This window comes from Pleuronectes platessa, chromosome 16 (assembly GCF_947347685.1).
Source record: "Pleuronectes platessa chromosome 16, fPlePla1.1, whole genome shotgun sequence".
NCBI lineage: Eukaryota > Metazoa > Chordata > Actinopteri > Pleuronectiformes > Pleuronectidae > Pleuronectes > Pleuronectes platessa.
Genome location: NC_070641.1, coordinates 21,081,227 through 21,104,675, shown reverse-complemented (window position 1 = coordinate 21,104,675; position 23,449 = coordinate 21,081,227). Strand labels below are relative to the sequence as shown.

At 41.7% G+C, this 23,449-nt stretch overlaps 3 protein-coding genes across 4 annotated transcripts; all 3 read left to right on the top strand.

Moving 5' to 3' along the window:
- Nucleotides 1-704: 704 nt before the first annotated feature.
- On the top strand, nt 705-8,459 carry LOC128459238 (nuclear body protein SP140-like protein). The gene is made up of 16 exons (XM_053444356.1): nt 705-1,082; nt 1,427-1,601; nt 1,919-2,122; nt 2,399-2,515; nt 2,653-2,786; nt 2,886-2,942; nt 3,045-3,084; nt 3,384-3,548; nt 3,626-3,733; nt 3,888-4,021; nt 4,198-4,266; nt 4,361-4,488; nt 6,278-6,386; nt 6,471-6,545; nt 6,687-6,830; nt 6,912-8,459. The coding sequence occupies exons 1-16, from the start codon at nt 825-827 to the stop codon at nt 7,005-7,007; spliced, it is 2,013 nt and encodes a 670-aa protein (XP_053300331.1). The 5' UTR covers nt 705-824; the 3' UTR covers nt 7,008-8,459.
- Nucleotides 8,460-9,124: 665 nt separating this feature from the next.
- On the top strand, nt 9,125-16,927 carry LOC128459257 (nuclear body protein SP140-like protein). Its single transcript, XM_053444381.1, has 16 exons — nt 9,125-9,454; nt 9,832-10,006; nt 10,588-10,827; nt 11,016-11,135; nt 11,273-11,406; nt 11,506-11,562; nt 11,665-11,704; nt 11,917-12,030; nt 12,108-12,215; nt 12,370-12,506; nt 12,694-12,762; nt 12,856-12,986; nt 14,746-14,854; nt 14,939-15,013; nt 15,155-15,298; nt 15,380-16,927. Exons 1-16 carry the CDS (start codon nt 9,302-9,304, stop codon nt 15,473-15,475), a joined length of 1,902 nt encoding a protein of 633 aa, XP_053300356.1. The 5' UTR covers nt 9,125-9,301; the 3' UTR covers nt 15,476-16,927.
- A 658-nt stretch (nt 16,928-17,585) lies between these two features.
- On the top strand, nt 17,586-23,288 carry LOC128459241 (nuclear body protein SP140-like protein). 2 transcript variants are annotated; one of them, XM_053444360.1, is made up of 16 exons: nt 17,588-17,922; nt 18,300-18,474; nt 19,056-19,295; nt 19,484-19,603; nt 19,741-19,874; nt 19,974-20,030; nt 20,133-20,172; nt 20,385-20,495; nt 20,573-20,680; nt 20,835-20,971; nt 21,159-21,227; nt 21,321-21,451; nt 22,070-22,181; nt 22,266-22,340; nt 22,482-22,625; nt 22,699-23,288. In XM_053444360.1, exons 1-16 carry the CDS (start codon nt 17,770-17,772, stop codon nt 22,795-22,797), a joined length of 1,905 nt encoding a protein of 634 aa, XP_053300335.1. In that variant the 5' UTR covers nt 17,588-17,769; the 3' UTR covers nt 22,798-23,288. The 2 variants fall into 2 exon arrangements, 1 of the variants encoding a protein (XP_053300335.1); XR_008342120.1 differs by lacking the exons at nt 22,266-22,340; nt 22,482-22,625; nt 22,699-23,288 and adding an exon at nt 21,593-21,834 and having other exon boundaries at nt 17,586-17,922; nt 22,070-22,182.
- The last annotated feature ends 161 nt before the right edge of the window (nt 23,289-23,449 follow it).

The window sequence follows — 23,449 nt, the reverse complement described above, 5'->3', positions numbered from 1 at the left end:
CGTACTAATTTACTGACATATACTTCATTTTATTCCATATTTATCTGTATTTTATCGGCCGATACACATGCTCGACTGTTCCTAAGTCCGTCTCAGCTGTCAATCGGAAGTCTTATATACAGTATGTTCAAAGTAGTCTTTAACATCGATGAACAGAGCGGTGACTCAGGGCTAAGTTTTCTAACTCGGTACTCAGTGGGAAAAAAAGGCGTAAAAGTTACAGATTCAGTTTAGTTTGATTTTGTGACTTTTGTACAGTGTATTAATTAAAATAACTGAGGCGTCCAACTTCATCCAACTTAACTGGAGAAAGCATTTTGCAGTGTAGATTGAAATTTTTATCAGTGTAGTTGTATTTTCAGTAAACCAACTGTTCACCTGTGAAGAGTGGTTATTATGGGATACTTCTGACAACTCAATTAAGTACTTTTTACCCTTTCACCTTCACTGTAATGACCAATGTTTAATATTTATGTTTTTTCCCTTGTCTACAAAAACTAGTGACTTCTCCAAATCATTTGCATCATGCAAAATATCATGCAAAATGTGCTGTGTTTCTCTCTGGGCTGACTTTCGTGTCCTGTGTCCACTGAAAAATAACCTCAATGGAACCTTACTGGTTGAATAAACTTTATTAAACTTTGCTACACAAATAAACTTCCCTGTGATGAAAGCCTTTGAGGTGTGCTGTGCAGTTGGGCCCCCTGGCCCCCTGGACCGGAACTGCGACATCACAAAAAACATTTCAAAGTAGTTTCACTTTCCCAACGTCACTGGGAAGAGGAAGGGGGGAACCATTTGTGGGCAGATCCTCAGGAGAAGATATGCCAATATATACCAGGATATACACCGGACTCAATCTCCACACCTGGAATCCCCACAGACTGTTTACCTGTCAGATCTTCTGTCTCACATCTGGCTCGTTGAGTCCCTCCGTGATGGACCCACTGGACTTGCTGGAGCCGGAGGAGCTGCTGCGCTTCTTCCACTGTAACAAAACAGTGATGTCCTCCATGGAGAACCCGCACACGTTCCTCCGCCAACTGTGGGACCACGACCTGATCCCGGAGGACAAGTACAAGGTGAGAGAGGCTGCGCGCGGACACACACACACATACATACTCCTCATACGGGTCCTTATTGGGTGAAAATCGCGCCCACCTGTGAGAGCCGAAAATATGATAAACCTGACGATAAATAATACCAATTAAAGATGATTGTTTTATTTGTCGTTATCACTTTTATAATTTGTGATAGATTTCCAGTCATTGTGTCATATGACTTTGAAGCAATTGAAAAGATTGAAATTTGTTATTTTTTTCAAGTATTTATTCTGTATGAAATATGAACTGATGAACTATACAGACTATCATGAATGAATAATATAATGGTGTGTGTGTGTGTGTGTTTGTGTGTGTGTGTGTAGAGAGTGAGTCGCATGAAGAAAAAAGAAAACCTGAGGAAAGCCCTGTATGACGTGCTGGACTGGGTTGAGCAGAAGCGATCCCAGCACATCCACCGGTTCTGGAGTTATGTTTTTGAAGACCACATCCTGAAGGTCTACCCAACCCTGATACGGCTGCGTAACAGCCTCATGGACGGTCAGTCGCCCTTCGTGGGATTCATGGTCTTTGTTAGTGTGTTAATTGATAGTGATTCTGTGTTTATCTGATCACATCACACCTCATTAACTGTTTCAACACTGGCTCTTTGTTTATTTTAGGATTGCTTTTAATAATTCATTGATTAGTTTCTAGTCACTTCATGGTGTCTTCTATAATCATAAAGGCCTTTCAAAATTAATGTAACAAGAGAAGAGATGAGATCATTCTTTCTCAGACACCTTCAAAAAAGTAGTTTCTTTGTTTTATTGTGAACCTTGTTTTCATTACTCATCCGACCTTTCATGTATTTGCAGGATCTTTCAAGAAGGCAGAGACAGACAAAAGGAAAAGGAAGGAGCGCTCTGAAGTTGAGGGGGAAGAGGAGGAGCAGGGGAGCTCAGTGAAAAAGAAGAGGAAGCTGTTAAGGGGGAGCATGTGCGAGGATGATGATGAGGAGCAGCAGCCTGGTCCTTCCTCTCAGCTGCCTCCACGTCGGAAGAAAAAGTCAGAGAAAATCAGTAAGTCACCTTTCATGTAGCCTCACGTAGAGCACCTGAAAGTTTGGTTGCTGTAAAGTGCAATTTAGACCTCCTGCAAGAACATGTGAGTTTTCTCATCCTAAATTTCTCCTGCATTACTTTCCTACGGTGAGTTTGTACGAACATGCAGATTCAACAAAGGCTTCTATCTTCAGAAAAGTGTGTGAAATTACATGATGAACCCTGAATGGGAACTTAACACAAATCTGTTTGAACAAGGAAATCTTAACTAAACATTGTGTTAAAATTTCCCAGATTCTAATATGAAGAAAGGAAAGAAAAGGCACATTTTGACTTTGCCACCAAAGACTCGGATTCCTGTGACCTGTGGATCCCAGGAGGGGATTCTGAGCAGGGAGCTCCTGGCGAAAGGTCAGAGGTTATAAAGGAATAATTGTTTCATTACTTGAATTAAAAATGGAGGAAAAGTAGATTGTGGACAAGCTTGGATTTTAGATATAACTGATATTACTGTGACGATGACACATTTCCTTTCCTGTGTGTTTAAGGGGAGAAGTGCATTATGTTCCAGAAACAGTGGTGTACTCCCAGCAGATTTGAGAAGTTAGCAGGGAAGGAAAGCTCAAGGAACTGGAAGTTGAGCATTAAGTGTATGGGTTCCCCCCTGGGAAGACTTATAAAGGTTTGTTGAAAAGCAATTCTTACTCTATAATATACACAAATCACTTCACATGCTATTTGTGGTAAAGATTGTTTTCTTTGCTTTTCTCTTTCTCTTCAGGAAGGGCACCTGAAATCAGCAACATTCAAAAGACGCCATAAAACGGATTCAAGTCAGGTGAAAACATCTTGAATAGAAAAATAACTAAAGTCAGACTCAGTATCATCTTGTTATCACTTGTTCTTATCTGGGCTATTTCTTCCTTTTTCTCCCCTGCAGGCCAACAGATCCCAATGTCCATCTGATGGTTCAACCACAGGTTTGTATTTGTGCTAAACACTGATTATTGAAAATGTTTGTACTTTTAGATACCAAAGCATCTTGTAATCTCAGGTAAAAGATTATAATGTTATTATGTTATATAGGCAGTGTATTTTTTCCTGGGCATAAATTATGACTGGATTCCATGTATTTCCCCATGTAATTTTTCATTTAAAATGTATATACTTAAGAGAGAAAAACAGGCAGAGTGAGCGTCTTAATTGTAAATGTAGAAGAAACAACTGATTTGTACATGAAAAGGTGAAATACCCTCAAATTCGCTTTGTCCTTTTTTAGTGTCTGAGGAAGACGAAGAGGATGATGATGATGATGATGATGATGATGATGATGATGATGATGATGATGAAGATGATGGTGAAAATGAGTATGAGGAGGATGATCTGGACAACCAAGAGGACCTGGTTCCTTGTAGCAACAAAGAGAATTCTACGGACGCCACAGGTGCTTGTTTATATGAAGACACATTTATGCTGAGAAGAGTTCAAGTTTCTCAAACTCTCAGCATGTGTCCGTTGCAGATGAAGATGAAGCGACTGAGAACCAGACGCAGCCAGAAGTGGGCAAAGTCTTTAAAGTGACATTTGAAGGTGAAGCTGGGACTTTACACCAAAAACGATTTGCATCAGGTAACGTTCACCATTGAATGTGGCGCTTGAGAAAAAGTCAGGTGATCGCAGAAGTTGTTGAATATTAGTTGTTGTATCTTTGTTTCTTGTGTAACGCTGTGAACTAAACCGACCAAACCAACACGTCCCATCCGATCTTCTCTTTCTCCACCAGGGAAACGTGGAAAGTGTATTCGAACAGAGAGGAGCTGGTTGACCCCCATAGAGTTTTTAAAGAAGGCTAGTCAGAAGAAATGCTGGAAGAGAGACATCGTGTGTGAAGGAAAACCACTCTCTGCTCTCATAGAGGTATAGTGTGTGTTTGTGTGTGTGTGATTGTGTGTATTTTGGGACAAGCAGTTTGGATGGACGGATGATGGCTGGATAGAGACAGGGAGGTAGCGAGAGAGCAACAGGAACTTTTAAGCTTGAAAGACCTGAACTATGAAACAAAGAGGAAGACGATGTCGATTTGTCTGTTTCAGGCGAAGGTCTTGAAGATCCACCCCCTGCTGTGTGAGTGCAGTCTGTGCAAACCAAATCAAACAGATCTGGTAGGTTTTATTCATCTGTACAAATTTCTCCATTGATTCATTGGTTGTGCTGCGTGTTAACAAACTTTCCGTCACGTGCTGTGTGTCCCGGCAGGAGGACCAGAAGAACGACGATGAGTGCTGTGTGTGTAAAAGAGAGCGAGACCTGGTGATGTGTGATTCTTGCCCTTTTTCCTTCCACCAGAAATGTCACCTCCCACATGTAGATGACAACCTTTTGGGGTGAGCTTTGACCGAAGTAGGAGCCAATCAAGAGATAAACACCCATTTGAAGTATCTGTCTAAACAGTTTTTAGTTTGTGGTGCATATTTATTTATTCATATATACTTCATTTTATGCCATATTAATCCGTATTTTATAGGCCGATACACAAGCTTGATGCTAAAGGCCTATATATGCTACTCCGTTTTTACGGACACGGACAGATAGGACCGCCCTCTTTGCCTTGACCTCCTCTCCGGGCTCCAAGGAGAGCTCTTCGAGCACCTCTAATTTTTCTAGCTACACGTCGGCATGTCGGAGAGCCTAGGGATAGCCCTTGGCTGTGATTGGTCCGCTAACGACAGCATTTCGGAACGACATCATTTCCGGACCTCAAACTTCCTGTTTCATTCCCTATATCACAATAAACCCAACCACATCTACGATTCTACGATTAATATGACAAGAGTTTTAAGCCAGCGGAGTTGTCCGGCTGACGGTGGCTGGTTAGAGCACTAACGGCATGTGTGTACTTTCATAAAGGCGCTAGCATGCTAGCCACCATGCTAACTGCGGAGGTAACAGCGCAAAAACCCGCTGTCACGACTTTAATTCCACGGCTATCATGACACTGGTTCTCAAACACCGTCAAGTTAGAAGCAAACACTTGGTAGTAGTTAATATTGGGAGTCCCTGCTGACTGTGTGTGGAAGCTGGGGGGGAAGCTAGCTGCTTCCATGTAGCTTGAAACTGTGGAATTAGCACAGCAGTTCGGAAACAAGACCGGGGAACCGCTGCCCTAAGAAACAATAACATCAGCATTTTGACCCGCTGGGCATCACTTTATTTTATTGAATTGCCATCGTTCACTGTGTGTGTGAAATGCCGGAAGGAGGTAAATAAACAGCGTGGACTTCTTCTGAGAACTCAGGAGGTAGGCTTCTCTAAGCTCGTCTTCCGTTGCGCCACCTACTGTTCTGGCGGTGAATTGTTTTCAGCAGCGGAGAACTATAAATGAAAAGGTGTCTGTCTGATCCGTCCTCCCGTCCATAACGGACTCAGAGTACCATACATAGGCCTTAAGTCCGTCTCAGCTGTCAATCGTAGTGTTTATCTACAGTCTGTGGTTCTTTGTGACCAACAGAACGATTTCACCAAATTCAGAACATTTCTTGAGCTTGTGATGGAAATCTGGAAATACAAGGGGCTGGAACACCATATTTGTTTATGTGTATTTTAATCGGGGCTTTCTGCAGAAAGGATCAACACAGAGAGTCACAGGGATCTTAGAGTGAAGATGGTTGGTTTTGTATTTGATGCAGGACAGTCAAATGCCAGGATCTTAAATAGGAGGACTAAGGCTATCTCTCAGAAACCAGTTCAGACTGGTTCTGTAGGCGCAGGTTGAGAGAGGAATCTAAACACAGACAACTGATTTACATATGATTCCTTTGGAGAAAAGCAGAAATACATTCAGTTCTTTGGAGAGTAAATAAGTGATTAAAGGGGCTGACAGTTTTCAGGTCAGACGCAGTTCACAACATTAAACAGTTCATGTCATAAAGTATTTGGACATGTTGTATATGTATGTAAATATAGGTCATAAAACTTACTTTTCAACTACAACATAGGTCTCAACCGAACTTAGTCAATTTTTTTCCAATACAAGCTTTACTGAATAAATTTTGAGTTGTTCAGCTCATTGGGCTTATTTTTCTATTCAGACTCGTATGTTTTAATGTTGTGTGTGTGTGTGTGTGTGTGTGTGTGTGTGTGTGTGTGTGTGTGTGTGTGTGTGTGTGTGTACAGGGACGGCAGACCGTGGATCTGTACGTTCTGTGTAACCACTCTGGACTGGAGGTACGGTGATAAGCTGAATAGGACAGCCCTCACCCACCAGATCTCAGAACACATACTGGTGAGCTCACCGAGCGACTCTCTGTCCACGTCCATCTTCATCGCCTGTGTCTCTACCGTCACTCATGCTGTTCTTCATCAACAGAAATGTCAGTATCTCCTCCTGCGTCTGCTCAGTGCTGATGACCAACAAACCTTTGCTTCAGACCCACGCCTCTACGTAAGTAAGCTGTGTGATGTAGTCCTGCTTGAAAAAGTAGTGCCAATAACTGAGTTATTAACTGGTTTCTGGAGGAATCTGGTCTTACGTCTACACCTGACTGTGTTGAGCATTTCTTTCGTCTCTGCTTGAAATCCACAGTTGGAAAGTTACTCCACGTATGTCCAGACTCCGATGTGGATCAGAAAAGTAGCAGAGAAACTCCAGGAGAAAGAATACGGAACGGTTGGAGATTTTGTGTCTGACGTCAAACTCATATTCACAAACTGGGCCTCGTACAACCAGGTAAGAATCACGGAAGAACTCTGATCTAACATTGAGATGAATCAGTATTTTAGTGACCAGGACTGTTTTGTTCTGTTACAGGCTAACCCTGAACTCCTCACCCTGGGGGACAGACTGCAGCAGTTATTTCACATAGAGTTCAAAGTCATGTTTATCGATGAACAGAGCGCTGACTGATGAGCAGGGTCACATTTTCAAACTCGGTACTCAGTGGGAAAAAAAGGCTTAAAAGTTACAGAGATGCTAGTTTACTTGGATTGTGTGACTTTTTTTTTCAGTGTATTAATTAAAATAACTCAGGTGTCCAACTTTATCCAACTTAACTGGAGAAAACATTTTGAAGTGTAGTTTGTATTTTTTATCAGTGTAATTGAAGTTTTAGCAAACCCACTGTTCAGGTTATACCACTACTTGTGAAGAGTGGTTATTATGGGATACTTCTGACCATGTGACAACTCAATTCAGTACTTTTTACCCTTTCAGATTCACTGTAATAACCAATGTTTTAATATTTAAACTTAGTGACTTCTCCTAATACACTATAAATATATGTATTTTAAAATGTATTTTCTCCAAAGCATTTGCATCATGCAAGTATTATACAAATATATAATATGTCTATTTATTTTATTTGTGCACATCTGATATGATGTAGTGTTGGAATTTTAAAATCTGTGTTTGTCTGTGTGTGTGTGTGTGTGTGTGAAGATGGAAATAGAACTGAACTCCTAACAAATGCAGGAGGGTGGGGGCAGGAGCAGTTTGGGCCAGATGCACGGCCTTCAGACAATGACTCATAATAACCGTTGCTGCTTTGTGGTAATCTGGAAGTTAGTTAGAATGTCTGTGTGTGTGTGTGCATCTCAACGCTGTACAATCTCACACCTGTCTTGATAAGAGGTCTGATAAGAGCTGATGCCTGTTGTGGAGACTGTAAATCTGGTATTCAATACACTGTACATTTTTCTCATTACTATCTTTTCTGTATTAAAGCATAACTCCCTTTGCTTTAGTCAACATCACACAAAGTTCAAGCAGGTGTCCCAGATTCTGACGGGCAGATAGAAAGGCATTGTTTTGTTTGGAGGATCCGAATGTTTACACAAACAGAACATACAGCCGATAGAGCAGGAACACAATATTCTTTACTCCAATGCACAACAACACCAACAAACAAGGCATCAGCCGAGTCAAGGCTTGTTTATGAAACAGAAAACTAAAACTGTCATGGTGTGAAGATTTTGCCCGGCGGCTTTCAGAGGAGGGGCCTGACTGGGAGTGCCTGCTCGTCACTCCCAGCCGAGTCAAGGCTTGTTTATGAAACCAAAGCTAAAACTGTCATGGTGTGAAGATTTTGCCCGGGGGGGGGGGCCTAACTGGGAGTGACTGCTCGTCATTTCCTGATTCCAGTGCCAAGAGGCTGGAACTACGCCTGCGCACCATCGAAGAAGAACCAAGTCTTGACTCCCCTCATTATTGACCAATCCTGTTCTACCTACTGTTGTAAATATTATAACCGCCGTCCTTGCGGGGCGACTCTTGACTGCCCGGTGCTGCTAGAGGGCCGAGGCTTTGCTGTAACTTTTCATACCTTTTCATTGCTTCTTAATAAATACTTGATTGAACCAAGCCGAGACCGGCTCTTCTCATATTTGGGATAAAAGAACACAACAGTGTTTTGATGATTTATTCAACAAAACTAAATGTTCAGTTAAAACAAACAGTACAGTATGTACTAAGTATTTATCTACTGTGTGTGTGTACTTTGTATATGTATGTTTGTGTGTGAGTATTTTATATTTGTATGCTCCCTCATCACCTCTGCATTATACAGAAGGTAATTGGACATTCCTCTGTGTTCTCAGAACTTCTTTTTACTTTCTGCTCCTAATGCCCAAACAGAAACTGGAAAAGGGGATTTTGCTTATCTTGCACATTCAGGACTGAAAGTTCAGCTAATGAACGTCTTTAGAACCAGGATGAAGGAGCTGGATGTGGATGTTTGTGGCTGTGTAGCCTGAATCTTGGAACGTGGATGTGATTCTTTGGTTCTTCACATCCTGCTTTGTGCTGTTTCTTATCAGTAGCTGTGTTTCTCTCTGGGCTGACTGTCTTGTCCTGTGTCCACTGAAAAATAACCTCAATGGAAACCTTCCTGGTTGAATGAAGTTTAATAAACTATGCTACACAAATAAACTTCCTTGTAATGAGAGCCTTTGAGGTGTGCTGTGCAGTGGGGCCCCCTGGCGCCCTGGACCGGAACTGCGACTTCACAAAACCCATTTCAAAGTAGTTTCACTTTCCAAACGTCACTGGGAGGAGGAAGGGGGGGACCATTTGTGGGCAAATCGTCAGAGAGATATGAAACACCGGACTCAATCTCCACACCTGGATTCCCCACAGACTGTTGACCTGTCAGATCCTCTGTCTCACATCTGGCTGCACATCTTGACTCGTTGAGTCCCTCCGTGATGGATCCTCTGGACCGGCTGGACTTCCTGGAGCCGGAGGAGCTGCTGCGCTTCTTCCGCTGTAACAAAACAGAGATGTCCTCCATGGAGAACCCGGGCACGTTCCTCCGCCAACTGAGGGACCACGACCTGATCCCGGAGGCCACGTACAAGGTGAGAGAGGCCCACATCCACACAGAAAGACACACACACATACAGACACACAAGCAATCCTTATACGGGTCCTTTTTGGATAAAACGCGCTCCCACATGTCATGGAGGGAAATATTATATAATACAGAAGACAAAATAATTACAACATCCAATTAAAGATGTTTGTTTCATTTGTCTTGTGCACTTTTATAATTTATGATAGATGTATAGTCTTTGGATCACATGACTTTGAAGCTTTTGAAAAGATTGAAATTAGTAGGTATTTTTCAATTATTTGTTTTGTGTGAAATATGAACTGATGGACTATACAGACTATCATGATTGAATAATATAATGATGTGTGTGTTTGTGTGTATGTGTGTTGTATGTGTGTGTAGAGAGTGAGTGGCATGAAGAAAAAAGAAATCATGAAGACAGCCCTGTATGACGTGCTGGACTGGGTGGAGCGGGAGCGATCCCAGCACATCCACTGGTTCTGGAGATGTGTTTTCAAAGACACCATCCTGAACGACTACCCAACACTGCGACTGCTGCGTAACAGCCTCATGGACGGTGAGTCGCCCTTCGTGGGTTTCATGGTCTTCGTTAGCGTGTTAATTGATTGTGATTCTGTCCACTGTGTTTATCTGATCACATCCCATCTATTTACTGTTTCAACACTAGTTTTAGGATTGATTTTAATATTGATTGATTTGTTTCTTGGCTTTTCATGGTGTCTTCTATAAACATATTTCTTTCCGAAGAAATATTCCTGACTTTACTTGAGGTGCCAGGTTATTATTGTGATTTTTATAACCATGATTATTTATGTACCTCTGTAAATTAACCAGTTGTTTTCTGGCGAAGAACTTTGTACTTTTTGCGGGAAAACGCTCTATAAATAAAATGAACATAGTAATTATTAATTCTGCTTATTTCCACATTAGCTTTATATAATTTGCAACAATCTGAACAGTCCTTATTGATTCAAACATAAATGCAAAGCAGAATTGAAGATGTTAGGAAGAGTTAAGCACTTTTATCATTAATGTAATGAGAGAAAGAGATGAAATCATTCTTCTTGAAAAAGTAGTTTCTTTGTTTTACTGTGAACCTTGTTTTCATTACACATCCGACCTTTCATGTCATTGCAGGATCTTTCCAATTTGGCACGCAACTGCCAGAGAAGGAGAATGAAGAGACAGATGAAAGGAAAAAGAAGGAGCTCTCTGAAGTTGAGGAGGAAGAGGAGGAACAGGGGAGCTCAGTGAAAAAGAAGAGGAAGCTGTTGAGGAGGAGCATGCGCGAGGATGATGATGAGGAGCAGCAGCCCGGTCCTTCCTCTCAGCTGACTCCATGTCGGAGGGAAAAAAAGTCAGAGAAAGTGTGTTTCTGTAAGTCACCTCTCATGTAGCCTCACTTAGAGCACCTGGAAGTTTGAGTGCTGTAAAGTGCACTTTCAACAAAGACTTCTGTCTTCAGAAAAGTGTGTGAAATGACCTGATGAACCCTGAGCAGCAAGTTAACACAAATCGGTTTGAACAAGGAAATTTTAACTAAACGTTGTTTTCAAACTTCCCAGATTCTCCGATAAAGAAAGGAGAGAAAATGGACATTTGGACTCTGCCACTTTATAAGACTCAGCTTCCTGTGAAATGTGGATCCCAGGAGGGGATTCTGATCAGGGAGCTCCTGGCGAAAGGTCAGAGGTTATAAAGGAATAATTGTTTCACTACTTGAGTTAAAAATGGAGGAAAAGTAGATTGTGGACACGCTTGGATTTTAGATTTAACTGATATGACTGTGACGATGACACATTTCCTTTCCTCTGTGTTTCAGGCGAGAAGTGCATTATGTTCCAGAAACAGTGGTTTACTCCCAGTGAATTTGAGAAGTTTGCAGGGAAGGGAAGCTATAAGAACTGGAAGTCCAGCATTAAGTGTATGGGTTCCCCCCTAGCAAAACTTATAAAGGTTTGTTGAAAAGCAATTCTTATTCTATAATATACACAAATCACTTCACACGCTATTTGTGGTAAAGATTGTCTTCTTTGTTTATCTCTTTCTCTTCAGGACGGGCACCTGAAATCAGCAACATTCAAAAGACGCCATAAAACGGATTCAAGTCGGGTGAAAACATCTTGAATAGAAAAATAACTAAAGTCAGACTCAGTATCATCTTGGTATCATTTGTTCTTATCTGGGCTATTTCTTCCTATTTCTCCCCTGCAGGCCAACAGATCCCTGTTTCCATCTGATGGTGCAATCACAGGTTTGTATTTGTGCAAAACAATGGTTATTGAAAAACTTGGTATTTTTAGATACCAAAGCATCTGGTAATCCCAGGTAAAAGATTAAATTATCATCATGTTATAATAGGCAGTGTATTTTTCCGTGTCATATTTTTTCTTAAAATGTATTTATTTAAGAGAGAAAAACAGGAAAGGTGAAAAATACCCTCAAATTCGCTTTGTCCTTTTTAAGTGTCTGAGGAAGACGAAGAGGTTGATGATGATGAAAATGAAAATGAGGATTATCTGAAAAACCAAGAGGACCGGGTGCCTTATAGCAACAAAGAGAATTCTACGGACGTCACAGGTGCTTGTTTATATGAAGACACATTTATGATGAGAAGAGTTCAAGTTTCTCAAACTCTCAGCATGTGTCCGTTGCAGATGAAGATGAAGCGACTGAGAACCAGACGCAGCCAGAAGTGAGCAAAGTCTTCAAAGTGACATGTGGAGGTGAAGCTGGAACTTTACACCAAAAACGATTTGCATCAGGTAACGTTCACAATTAAATGTGGCGCTTGAGGAAAAGTCAGGTGATCGCAGAAGTTGTTGAATATTAGTTGTTGTATCTTTGTTTCTTGTGTAACGCTGTGAACTAAACCGACCGAACCAACACGTCCCATCCGATCTTCTCTTTCTCCGCCAGGGAAACGTGGAAAGTGTATTCGAACAGAGAGGAGCTGGTTGACCCCCATAGAGTTTTTAAATGAGGCATCAAGTCAGAGAGGCTTCTGGAAGAAAATGATCTTGTGTGAAGGAAAACCCCTCTGTGCTCTCATAGAGGTATAGTGTGTGTGGGTGTGTGTGTGTGTATTTTGTGACTAGCAGTTTGGATGCATGGATGGACGGATGGACGGATGATGGATGGATGGAGACAGGGAGGTAGTGAGAGAGCAACAGGAACTTTTAAGCTTGAAAGACCTGAACTATGAAACAAAGAGGAAGACGATGTCGATTTGTCTTGTTTCAGGCGAAGGTCTTGAAAATCCACTCCCTGCTGTGTGAGTGCAGTCTGTGCAAACCAAATCAAACAGATCTGGTAGGTTGTATTCATCCGTGGAATTTCTCCATTGATTCATTGGTTGTGCTGCGTGTTAACAAACTTTCCGTCACGTGCTGTGTGTCTCGGCAGAAGAACCAGAAAAATTACGATGAGTGCTGTGTGTGTAAAGGAGGAGAAGCTGACCTGGTGAAGTGTGATTCTTGCCCTTGTTCCTTCCACCAGAAATGTCACCTCCCACATGTAGATGACTACTTTTTGGGGTGAGCTTTGACCGAAGTAGGAGCCAATCAAGAGATAAACACCCATTTGAAGTATCTGTCTAAACAGTGTTCAGTTTGTGGTGCATATTTATTTATTCACATATACTTCATTTTATGCCATATTAATCCGTATTTTATAGGCCCATACACACGCTTGACGCTAAAGGCCGATATATGCTACTCCGTTTTTACGGACACGGACAGATAGGACTGCCCTCTTTGCCTTGACCTCCTCTCCGGGCTCCAAGGAGAGCTCTTCGAGCACCTCTGATTTTTCTAACTACATGTCGGAGAGCCTAGGGATAGCCCTTGGCTGTGATTGGTCCGCTAACGACAGCATTTCGGAACAACATCATTTCCGGACCTCAAACTTCCTGTTTCATTCCCTATATCACAATAAACCCAACCACATCTACGATTCTACGATTAATATGACAAGAGTGTTAAGCCAGCGGAGTTGTCCGGCTGACGGTGGCTGGTTAGAGCACTAACGGCATGTGTGTACTTTCATAACGGCGCTAGCGTGCTAGCCACCATGCTAACTGCGGTGGTAACAGCGCAAAAACCCGCTGTCACGACTTTAATTCCACGGCTATCGTGACACTGGTTCTCAAACACCGTCAGGTTAGAAGCAAACACTTGGTAGTAGTTAATATTGGGAGTCCCTGCTGACTGTGTGTGGAAGCTGGGGGGGAAGCTAGCTGCTTCCATGTAGCTTGAAACCGTGGAATTAGCACAGCAGTTCGGAAACAAGACCGGGAAACCGCTGCCTTAAGAAACGATAACATCAGCATTTTGACCTGCTGGGTATCACTTTATTTTATTGCATGGCCATCGTTCACTGTGTGTGTGAAATGCCGGAAGGAGGTAAATAAACAGCGTGGACTTCTTCTGAGAACTCATGAGGTAGGCTTCTCTAAGCTCGTCTTCCGTTGCGCCACCTACTGTTCTGGCGGTGAATTGTTTTCAGCACCGGAGAACTATAAATGAAAAGGTGTCTGTCTGATCCGTCCTCTCGTCCATAACGGACTCAGAGTACCATACATAGGCCTTAAGTCCGTCTCAGCTGTCAATCGTAGTGTTTATCTACAGTCTGTGGTTCTTTGTCACCAACAGAACGATTTCACGAAATTCAGAACATTTCTTGAGCTTGTGATGGAAATCTGGAAATACAAGGGGCTGGAACACCATATTTGTTTATGTGTATTTTAATCGGGGCTTTCTGCAGAAAGGATCAACACAGAGAGTCACAGGGATCTCAGAGTGAAGATGGTTGGTTTTGTATTTGATGCAGGACAGTCAAATGCAAGGATCTTAAATAGGAGGACTAAGGCTATCTCTCAGAAACCAGTTCAGACTGGTTCTGTAGGCGCAGGTTGAGAGAGGAATCTAAACACAGACAACTGATTTACATATGATTCCTTTGGAGATAAGCAGAAATACATTCAGTTCTTTGGAGAGTAAATAAGTGATTAAAGGGGCTGACAGTTTTCAGGTCAGACGCAGTTCACAACATTAAACAGTTCATGTCATAAAGTATTTGGACATGTTGTATATGTATGTAAATATAGGTCATAAAACTTACTTTTCAACTACAACATAGGTCTCAACCGAACTTAGTCAATTTTTTTCCAATACAAGCTTTACTGAATAAATTTTGAGTTGTTCAGCTCATTGGGCTTAATTTTCTATTCAGACTCGTATGTTTTAATGTTGTGTGTGTGTGTGTGTGTGTGCGTGTGTGTGTGTGTGTGTACAGGGACGGCAGACCGTGGATCTGTACGTTCTGTGTAACCACTCTGGACTGGAGGTACGGTGATAAGCTGAATAGGACAGCCCTCACCCACCAGATCTCAGAACACATAATGGTGAGCTCACCGAGCGACTCTCTGTCCACGTCCATCTTCATCGCCTGTGTCTCTACCGTCACTCATGCTGTTCTTCATCAACAGGAATGTCAGTATCTCATCCTGCGTCTGCTCAGTGCTGATGACCAACAAACCTTTGCTTCAGACCCACGCCTCTACGTAAGTAAGCTGTGTGATGTAGTCCTGCTTGAAAAAGTAGTGCCAATAACTGAGTTATTAACTGGCTTCTGGAGGAATCTGGTCTTACGTCTACACCTGACTGTGTTGAGCATTTCTTTCGTCTCTGCTTGAAATCCACAGTTGGAAAGTTACTCCACGTATGTCCAGACTCCGATGTGGATCAGAAAAGTAGCAGAGAAACTCCAGGAGAAAGAATACGGAACGGTTGGAGATTTTGTGTCTGACGTCAAACTCATATTCACAAACTGGGCCTCGTACAACCAGGTAAGAATCACGGAAGAACTCTGATCTAACATTGAGATGAATCAGTATTTTAGTGACCAGGACTGTTTTGTTCTGTTACAGGCTAACCCTGAACTCCTCACCCTGGGGGACAGACTGCAGCAGTTATTTCACATAGAGTTCAAAGTCATGTTTATCGATGAACAGAGCGCTGACTGATGAGCAGGGTCACATTTTCAAACTCGGTACTCAGTGGGAAAAAAAGGCTTAAAAGTTACAGAGATGCTAGTTTACTTGGATTGTGTGACTTTTTTTTTCAGTGTATTAATTAAAATAACTCAGGTGTCCAACTTTATCCAACTTAACTGGAGAAAACATTTTGAAGTGTAGTTTGTATTTTTTATCAGTGTAATTGAAGTTTTAGTAAACCCACTGTTCAGGTTATACCACTACTTGTGAAGAGTGGTTATTATGGGATACTTCTGACCATGTGACAACTCAATTCAGTACTTTTTACCCTTTCAGATTCACTGTAATAACCAATGTTTTAATATTTAAACTTAGTGACTTCTCCTAATACACTATAAATATATGTATTTTAAAATGTATTTTCTCCAAAGCATTTGCATCATGCAAGTATTATACAAATATATAATATGTCTATTTATTTTATTTGTGCACATCTGATATGATGTAGTGTTGGGATTTTAAAATCTGTGTTTGTCTGTGTGTGTGTGTGTGTGTGTGAAGATGGAAATAGAACTGAACTCCTAACAAATGCAGGAGGGTGGGGGCAGGAGCAGTTTGGGCCAGATGCACGGCCTTCAGACAATGACTCATAATAACCGTTGCTGCTTTGTGGTAATCTTGAAGTTAGTTAGAATGTGTGTGTGTGTGTGTGCATCTCAACGCTGTACAATCTCACACCTGTCTTGATAAGAGGTCTGATAAGAGCTGATGCCTGTTGTGGAGACTGTAAATCTGGTATTCAATACACTGTACATTTTTCTCATTACTATCTTTTCTGTATTAAAGCATAACTCCCTTTGCTTTAGTCAACATCACACAAAGTTCAAGCAGGTGTCCCAGATTCTGACGGGCAGATAGAAAGGCATTGTTTTGTTTGGAGGATCCGAATGTTTACACAAACAGAACATACAGCCGATAGAGCAGGAACACAATATTCTTTACTCCAATGCACAACAACACCAACAAACAAGGCATCAGCCGAGTCAAGGCTTGTTTATGAAACAGAAAACTAAAACTGTCATGGTGTGAAGATTTTGCCCGGCGGCTTTCAGAGGAGGGGCCTGACTGGGAGTGCCTGCTCGTCACTCCCAGCCGAGTCAAGGCTTGTTTATGAAACCAAAGCTAAAACTGTCATGGTGTGAAGATTTTGCCCGGGGGGGGGGGCCTAACTGGGAGTGACTGCTCGTCATTTCCTGATTCCAGTGCCAAGAGGCTGGAACTACGCCTGCGCACCATCGAAGAAGAACCAAGTCTTGACTCCCCTCATTATTGACCAATCCTGTTCTACCTACTGTTGTAAATATTATAACCGCCGTCCTTGCGGGGCGACTCTTGACTGCCCGGTGCTGCTAGAGGGCCGAGGCTTTGCTGTAACTTTTCATACCTTTTCATTGCTTCTTAATAAATACTTGATTGAACCAAGCCGAGACCGGCTCTTCTCATATTTGGGATAAAAGAACACAACAGTGTTTTGATGATTTATTCAACAAAACTAAATGTTCAGTTAAAACAAACAGTACAGTATGTACTAAGTATTTATCTACTGTGTGTGTGTACTTTGTATATGTATGTATGTGTGTGAGTATTTTATATTTGTATGCTCCCTCATCACCTCTGCATTATACAGAAGGTAATTGGACATTCCTCTGTGTTCTCAGAACTTCTTTTTACTTTCTGCTCCTAATGCCCAAACAGAAACTGGAAAAGGGGATTTTGCTTATCTTGCACATTCAGGACTGAAAGTTCAGCTAATGAACGTCTTTAGAACCAGGATGAAGGAGCTGGATGTGGATGTTTGTGGCTGTGTAGCCTGAATCTTGGAACGTGGATGTGATTCTTTGGTTCTTCACATCCTGCTTTGTGCTGTTTCTTATCAGTAGCTGTGTTTCTCTCTGGGCTGACTGTCTTGTCCTGTGTCCACTGAAAAATAACCTCAATGGAAACCTTCCTGGTTGAATGAAGTTTAATAAACTATGCTACACAAATAAACTTCCTTGTAATGAGAGCCTTTGAGGTGTGCTGTGCAGTGGGGCCCCCTGGCGCCCTGGACCGGAACTGCGACTTCACAAAACCCATTTCAAAGTAGTTTCACTTTCCAAACGTCACTGGGAGGAGGAAGGGGGGGACCATTTGTGGGCAAATCGTCAGAGAGATATGAAACACCGGACTCAATCTCCACACCTGGATTCCCCACAGACTGTTGACCTGTCAGATCCTCTGTCTCACATCTGGCTGCACATCTTGACTCGTTGAGTCCCTCCGTGATGGATCCTCTGGACCGGCTGGACTTCCTGGAGCCGGAGGAGCTGCTGCGCTTCTTCCGCTGTAACAAAACAGAGATGTCCTCCATGGAGAACCCGGGCACGTTCCTCCGCCAACTGAGGGACCACGACCTGATCCCGGAGGCCACGTACAAGGTGAGAGAGGCCCACATCCACACAGAAAGACACACACACATACAGACACACAAGCAATCCTTATACGGGTCCTTTTTGGATAAAACGCGCTCCCACATGTCATGGAGGGAAATATTATATAATACAGAAGACAAAATAATTACAACATCCAATTAAAGATGTTTGTTTCATTTGTCTTGTGCACTTTTATAATTTATGATAGATGTATAGTCTTTGGATCACATGACTTTGAAGCTTTTGAAAAGATTGAAATTAGTAGGTATTTTTCAATTATTTGTTTTGTGTGAAATATGAACTGATGGACTATACAGACTATCATGATTGAATAATATAATGATGTGTGTGTTTGTGTGTATGTGTGTTGTATGTGTGTGTAGAGAGTGAGTGGCATGAAGAAAAAAGAAATCATGAAGACAGCCCTGTATGACGTGCTGGACTGGGTGGAGCGGGAGCGATCCCAGCACATCCACTGGTTCTGGAGATGTGTTTTCAAAGACACCATCCTGAACGACTACCCAACACTGCGACTGCTGCGTAACAGCCTCATGGACGGTGAGTCGCCCTTCGTGGGTTTCATGGTCTTCGTTAGCGTGTTAATTGATTGTGATTCTGTCCACTGTGTTTATCTGATCACATCCCATCTATTTACTGTTTCAACACTAGTTTTAGGATTGATTTTAATATTGATTGATTTGTTTCTTGGCTTTTCATGGTGTCTTCTATAAACATATTTCTTTCCGAAGAAATATTCCTGACTTTACTTGAGGTGCCAGGTTATTATTGTGATTTTTATAACCATGATTATTTATGTACCTCTGTAAATTAACCAGTTGTTTTCTGGCGAAGAACTTTGTACTTTTTGCGGGAAAACGCTCTATAAATAAAATGAACATAGTAATTATTAATTCTGCTTATTTCCACATTAGCTTTATATAATTTGCAACAATCTGAACAGTCCTTATTGATTCAAACATAAATGCAAAGCAGAATTGAAGATGTTAGGAAGAGTTAAGCACTTTTATCATTAATGTAATGAGAGAAAGAGATGAAATCATTCTTCTTGAAAAAGTAGTTTCTTTGTTTTACTGTGAACCTTGTTTTCATTACACATCCGACCTTTCATGTCATTGCAGGATCTTTCCAATTTGGCACGCAACTGCCAGAGAAGGAGAATGAAGACACAGATGAAAGGAAAAAGAAGGAGCTCTCTGAAGTTGAGGAGGAAGAGGAGGAACAGGGGAGCTCAGTGAAAAAGAAGAGGAAGCTGTTGAGGAGGAGCATGCGCGAGGATGATGATGAGGAGCAGCAGCCCGGTCCTTCCTCTCAGCTGACTCCATGTCGGAGGGAAAAAAAGTCAGAGAAAGTGTGTTTCTGTAAGTCACCTCTCATGTAGCCTCACTTAGAGCACCTGGAAGTTTGAGTGCTGTAAAGTGCACTTTCAACAAAGACTTCTGTCTTCAGAAAAGTGTGTGAAATGACCTGATGAACCCTGAGCAGCAAGTTAACACAAATCGGTTTGAACAAGGAAATTTTAACTAAACGTTGTTTTCAAACTTCCCAGATTCTCCGATAAAGAAAGGAGAGAAAATGGACATTTGGACTCTGCCACTTTATAAGACTCAGCTTCCTGTGAAATGTGGATCCCAGGAGGGGATTCTGATCAGGGAGCTCCTGGCGAAAGGTCAGAGGTTATAAAGGAATAATTGTTTCACTACTTGAGTTAAAAATGGAGGAAAAGTAGATTGTGGACACGCTTGGATTTTAGATTTAACTGATATGACTGTGACGATGACACATTTCCTTTCCTCTGTGTTTCAGGCGAGAAGTGCATTATGTTCCAGAAACAGTGGTTTACTCCCAGTGAATTTGAGAAGTTTGCAGGGAAGGGAAGCTATAAGAACTGGAAGTCCAGCATTAAGTGTATGGGTTCCCCCCTAGCAAAACTTATAAAGGTTTGTTGAAAAGCAATTCTTATTCTATAATATACACAAATCACTTCACACGCTATTTGTGGTAAAGATTGTCTTCTTTGTTTATCTCTTTCTCTTCAGGACGGGCACCTGAAATCAGCAACATTCAAAAGACGCCATAAAACGGATTCAAGTCGGGTGAAAACATCTTGAATAGAAAAATAACTAAAGTCAGACTCAGTATCATCTTGGTATCATTTGTTCTTATCTGGGCTATTTCTTCCTATTTCTCCCCTGCAGGCCAACAGATCCCTGTTTCCATCTGATGGTGCAATCACAGGTTTGTATTTGTGCAAAACAATGGTTATTGAAAAACTTGGTATTTTTAGATACCAAAGCATCTGGTAATCCCAGGTAAAAGATTAAATTATCATCATGTTATAATAGGCAGTGTATTTTTCCGTGTCATATTTTTTCTTAAAATGTATTTATTTAAGAGAGAAAAACAGGAAAGGTGAAAAATACCCTCAAATTCGCTTTGTCCTTTTTAAGTGTCTGAGGAAGACGAAGAGGATGATGATGAAAATGAAAATGAGGATGATCTGAAAAACCAAGAGGACCGGGTGCCTTATAGCAACAAAGAGAATTCTACGGACGTCACAGGTGCTTGTTTATATGAAGACACATTTATGATGAGAAGAGTTCAAGTTTCTCAAACTCTCAGCATGTGTCCGTTGCAGATGAAGATGAAGCGACTGAGAACCAGACGCAGCCAGAAGTGAGCAAAGTCTTCAAAGTGACATGTGGAGGTGAAGCTGGAACTTTACACCAAAAACGATTTGCATCAGGTAACGTTCACAATTAAATGTGGCGCTTGAGGAAAAGTCAGGTGATCGCAGAAGTTGTCGAATATTAGTTGTTGTATCTTTGTTTCTTGTGTAACGCTGTGAACTAAACCGACCGAACCAACACGTCCCATCCGATCTTCTCTTTCTCCGCCAGGGAAACGTGGAAAGTGTATTCGAACAGAGAGGAGCTGGTTGACCCCCATAGAGTTTTTAAAGGAGGCATCAAGTCAGAGAGGCTTCTGGAAGAAAATGATCTTGTGTGAAGGAAAACCCCTCTGTGCTCTCATAGAGGTATAGTGTGTGTGGGTGTGTGTGTGTGTATTTTGTGACTAGCAGTTTGGATGCATGGATGGACGGATGGACGGATGATGGATGGATGGAGACAGGGAGGTAGTGAGAGAGCAACAGGAACTTTTAAGCTTGAAAGACCTGAACTATGAAACAAAGAGGAAGACGATGTCGATTTGTCTTGTTTCAGGCGAAGGTCTTGAAGATCCACTCCCTGCTGTGTGAGTGCAGTCTGTGCAAACCAAATCAAACAGATCTGGTAGGTTGTATTCATCCGTGGAATTTCTCCATTGATTCATTGGTTGTGCTGCGTGTTAACAAACTTTCCGTCACGTGCTGTGTGTCTCGGCAGAAGAACCAGAAAAATTACGATGAGTGCTGTGTGTGTAAAGGAGGAGAAGCTGACCTGGTGAAGTGTGATTCTTGCCCTTGTTCCTTCCACCAGAAATGTCACCTCCCACATGTAGATGACTACTTTTTGGGGTGAGCTTTGACCGAAGTAGGAGCCAATCAAGACATAAACACCAATTTGAAGTATCTTGTCTAAACAGTGTTCAGTTTGTGATGCATATTTATTTATTCACATATACTTAATTTTATGCCATATTAATCCGTATTTTATAGGCCGATACACCAGCTTGACGCTAAAGGCCGATATATGCTACCCCGCTTTTACGTACACGGACAGATAGGACCGCCCTCTTCGCCGTGGAACGCCCTCTCCGGGCTCCACGGAGAGCTCTTCGAGCACCTCTGATTTTTCTAACTACACGTCGGCATGTCGGAGAGCCTAGGGATAGCCTTTGGCTGTGATTGGTCCGCGAACGCGGACCAAATAAGTGATTAAAGGGGCTGACAGTTTTCAGGTCAGACGCAGTTCACACCATTAAACAGTTCATGTCATAAAGTATTTGGACATGTTGTATATGTATGTAGATATAGGTCATAAAACTTACTTTTCAACTACAACATAGGTTTCAACCATACTTTTTCCAATACAAGCTTTACTGAATAAATTTGAGATGTTCAGCTCATTGGGCTTAATTTTCTATTCAGACTCGTATGTTTTGATTTGGTGTGTGTGTGTGTGTGTGTGTACAGGGAAAGCAGACCCTGGATCTGTACATTCTGTGTAACCACTCAGGAGTGGCGGTACGGTGATAAGGTGAAAATGACAGAAGCCCTCACCCACCAGATCTCAGGACACACAATGGTGAGCTCACCGAGCGACTCTCTGTCCACGTCCATCTTCATCGCCTGTGTCTCTACCGTCACTCATGCTGTTCTTCATCAACAGGAATGTCAGTATCTCCTCCTGCGTCTGTTCAGTGCTGATGACCAACAAACCTTTGCTTCAGACCCACGCCTCTACGTAAGTAAGCTGCATGATGTCGTCCTGCTTGAAAAAGTAGTGCCAATAACTGAGTTATTAACTGGCTTCTGGAGGAATCTGGTCTTACGTCTACACCTGACTGTGTTGAGCATTTCTTTCGTTTCTTCTCGACATCCACAGTTGAAAAGTTACTCCAGGTTTGTCCCGACTCCGATGTGGCTCAGAAAAGTATCAGAGAAACTCGAGGAGAAAGAATATGTAACGGTTGGAGATTTTGTGTCTGACGTCAAACTCATGTTCACAAACTGGGCCTCGTACAACCGGGTAAGAATCAAGGAAGAACTCTTATTTAACATTAAGATTCATTAGTGACGATTACTGTTCTGTTCTGTTACAGGCTAACCCTGAACTCCTCGCCCTGGGGGACAGACTGCAGCAGTTATTTCACTCAGAGTTCAAAGTCGTGTTTAACATCGATGGACAGAGCGCTGACTGATGAGCAGGGTTAAGTTTTCAAACTCGGTACTCAGTGGGAAAAAAGGCTTGAAAGTTAGAAAGATGAAGCTGAGTTTGATTTTGTGACTTTTTTACAGTGTATTAATTAAAATAACTCAGGCGTCCAACTTTATCCAAATTAACGAGAGCATTTTGCAGTGTAGATTGTATTTTTTATCAGTGTAATTGAAGATTCAGTAAACCCACTGTTCAGGTTATGCCACTACTTGTGAAGGGTGGTTATTATGGGATACTTCTGACCATGTGACAACTCAATTCAGTACTTTTTTACCAGTTCACCTTCACTGTAATGACCAATGTTTAATATTCATGTTTTTTCCTTGTCTACAAAACTTAGTGACTTCTCCTAATATACTATAAATAAATGTATTTTAAAATGTATTTTTTCCAAAGCATTTGCATCATGCAAAATATCTGGATTTTCACGTCACTTTACATGATTAAAGCATTGACATGTTTTATACAATTATATTTAATATGTCTATTTATTTTATTTGTGCACATCTGATATGATGTAGACATGATTTATTCAAAATAACTAAATGTTCGGTAACATCAAACAGTACAGTATGTACTAAGTAGTATTTATCTACTGTGTGTGTTTGTCCTTTGTATATGTATGTATATGTGTG

Bases quoted from the DNA above. Each gene is read 5' to 3' on its own strand.
- LOC128459241 (XM_053444360.1), top strand. From the start codon at position 17,770: ATGGATCCTCTGGACCGGCTGGACTTCCTGGAGCCGGAGGAGCTGCTG. The intron at 20,173-20,384 runs GTTTGTATTTGT...GTCCTTTTTAAG, and splicing joins ATCTGATGGTGCAATCACAG to TGTCTGAGGAAGACGAAGAG. The intron at 22,341-22,481 runs GTAAGTAAGCTG...CGACATCCACAG, and splicing joins CTTCAGACCCACGCCTCTAC to TTGAAAAGTTACTCCAGGTT.
- LOC128459238 (XM_053444356.1), top strand. From the start codon at position 825: ATGCCAATATATACCAGGATATACACCGGACTCAATCTCCACACCTGG. The intron at 6,387-6,470 runs GTGAGCTCACCG...CTTCATCAACAG, and splicing joins AGATCTCAGAACACATACTG to AAATGTCAGTATCTCCTCCT. The intron at 6,546-6,686 runs GTAAGTAAGCTG...TGAAATCCACAG, and splicing joins CTTCAGACCCACGCCTCTAC to TTGGAAAGTTACTCCACGTA.
- LOC128459257 (XM_053444381.1), top strand. From the start codon at position 9,302: ATGGATCCTCTGGACCGGCTGGACTTCCTGGAGCCGGAGGAGCTGCTG. The intron at 10,828-11,015 runs GTAAGTCACCTC...CAAACTTCCCAG, and splicing joins GTCAGAGAAAGTGTGTTTCT to ATTCTCCGATAAAGAAAGGA. The intron at 12,216-12,369 runs GTAACGTTCACA...TTTCTCCGCCAG, and splicing joins CCAAAAACGATTTGCATCAG to GGAAACGTGGAAAGTGTATT.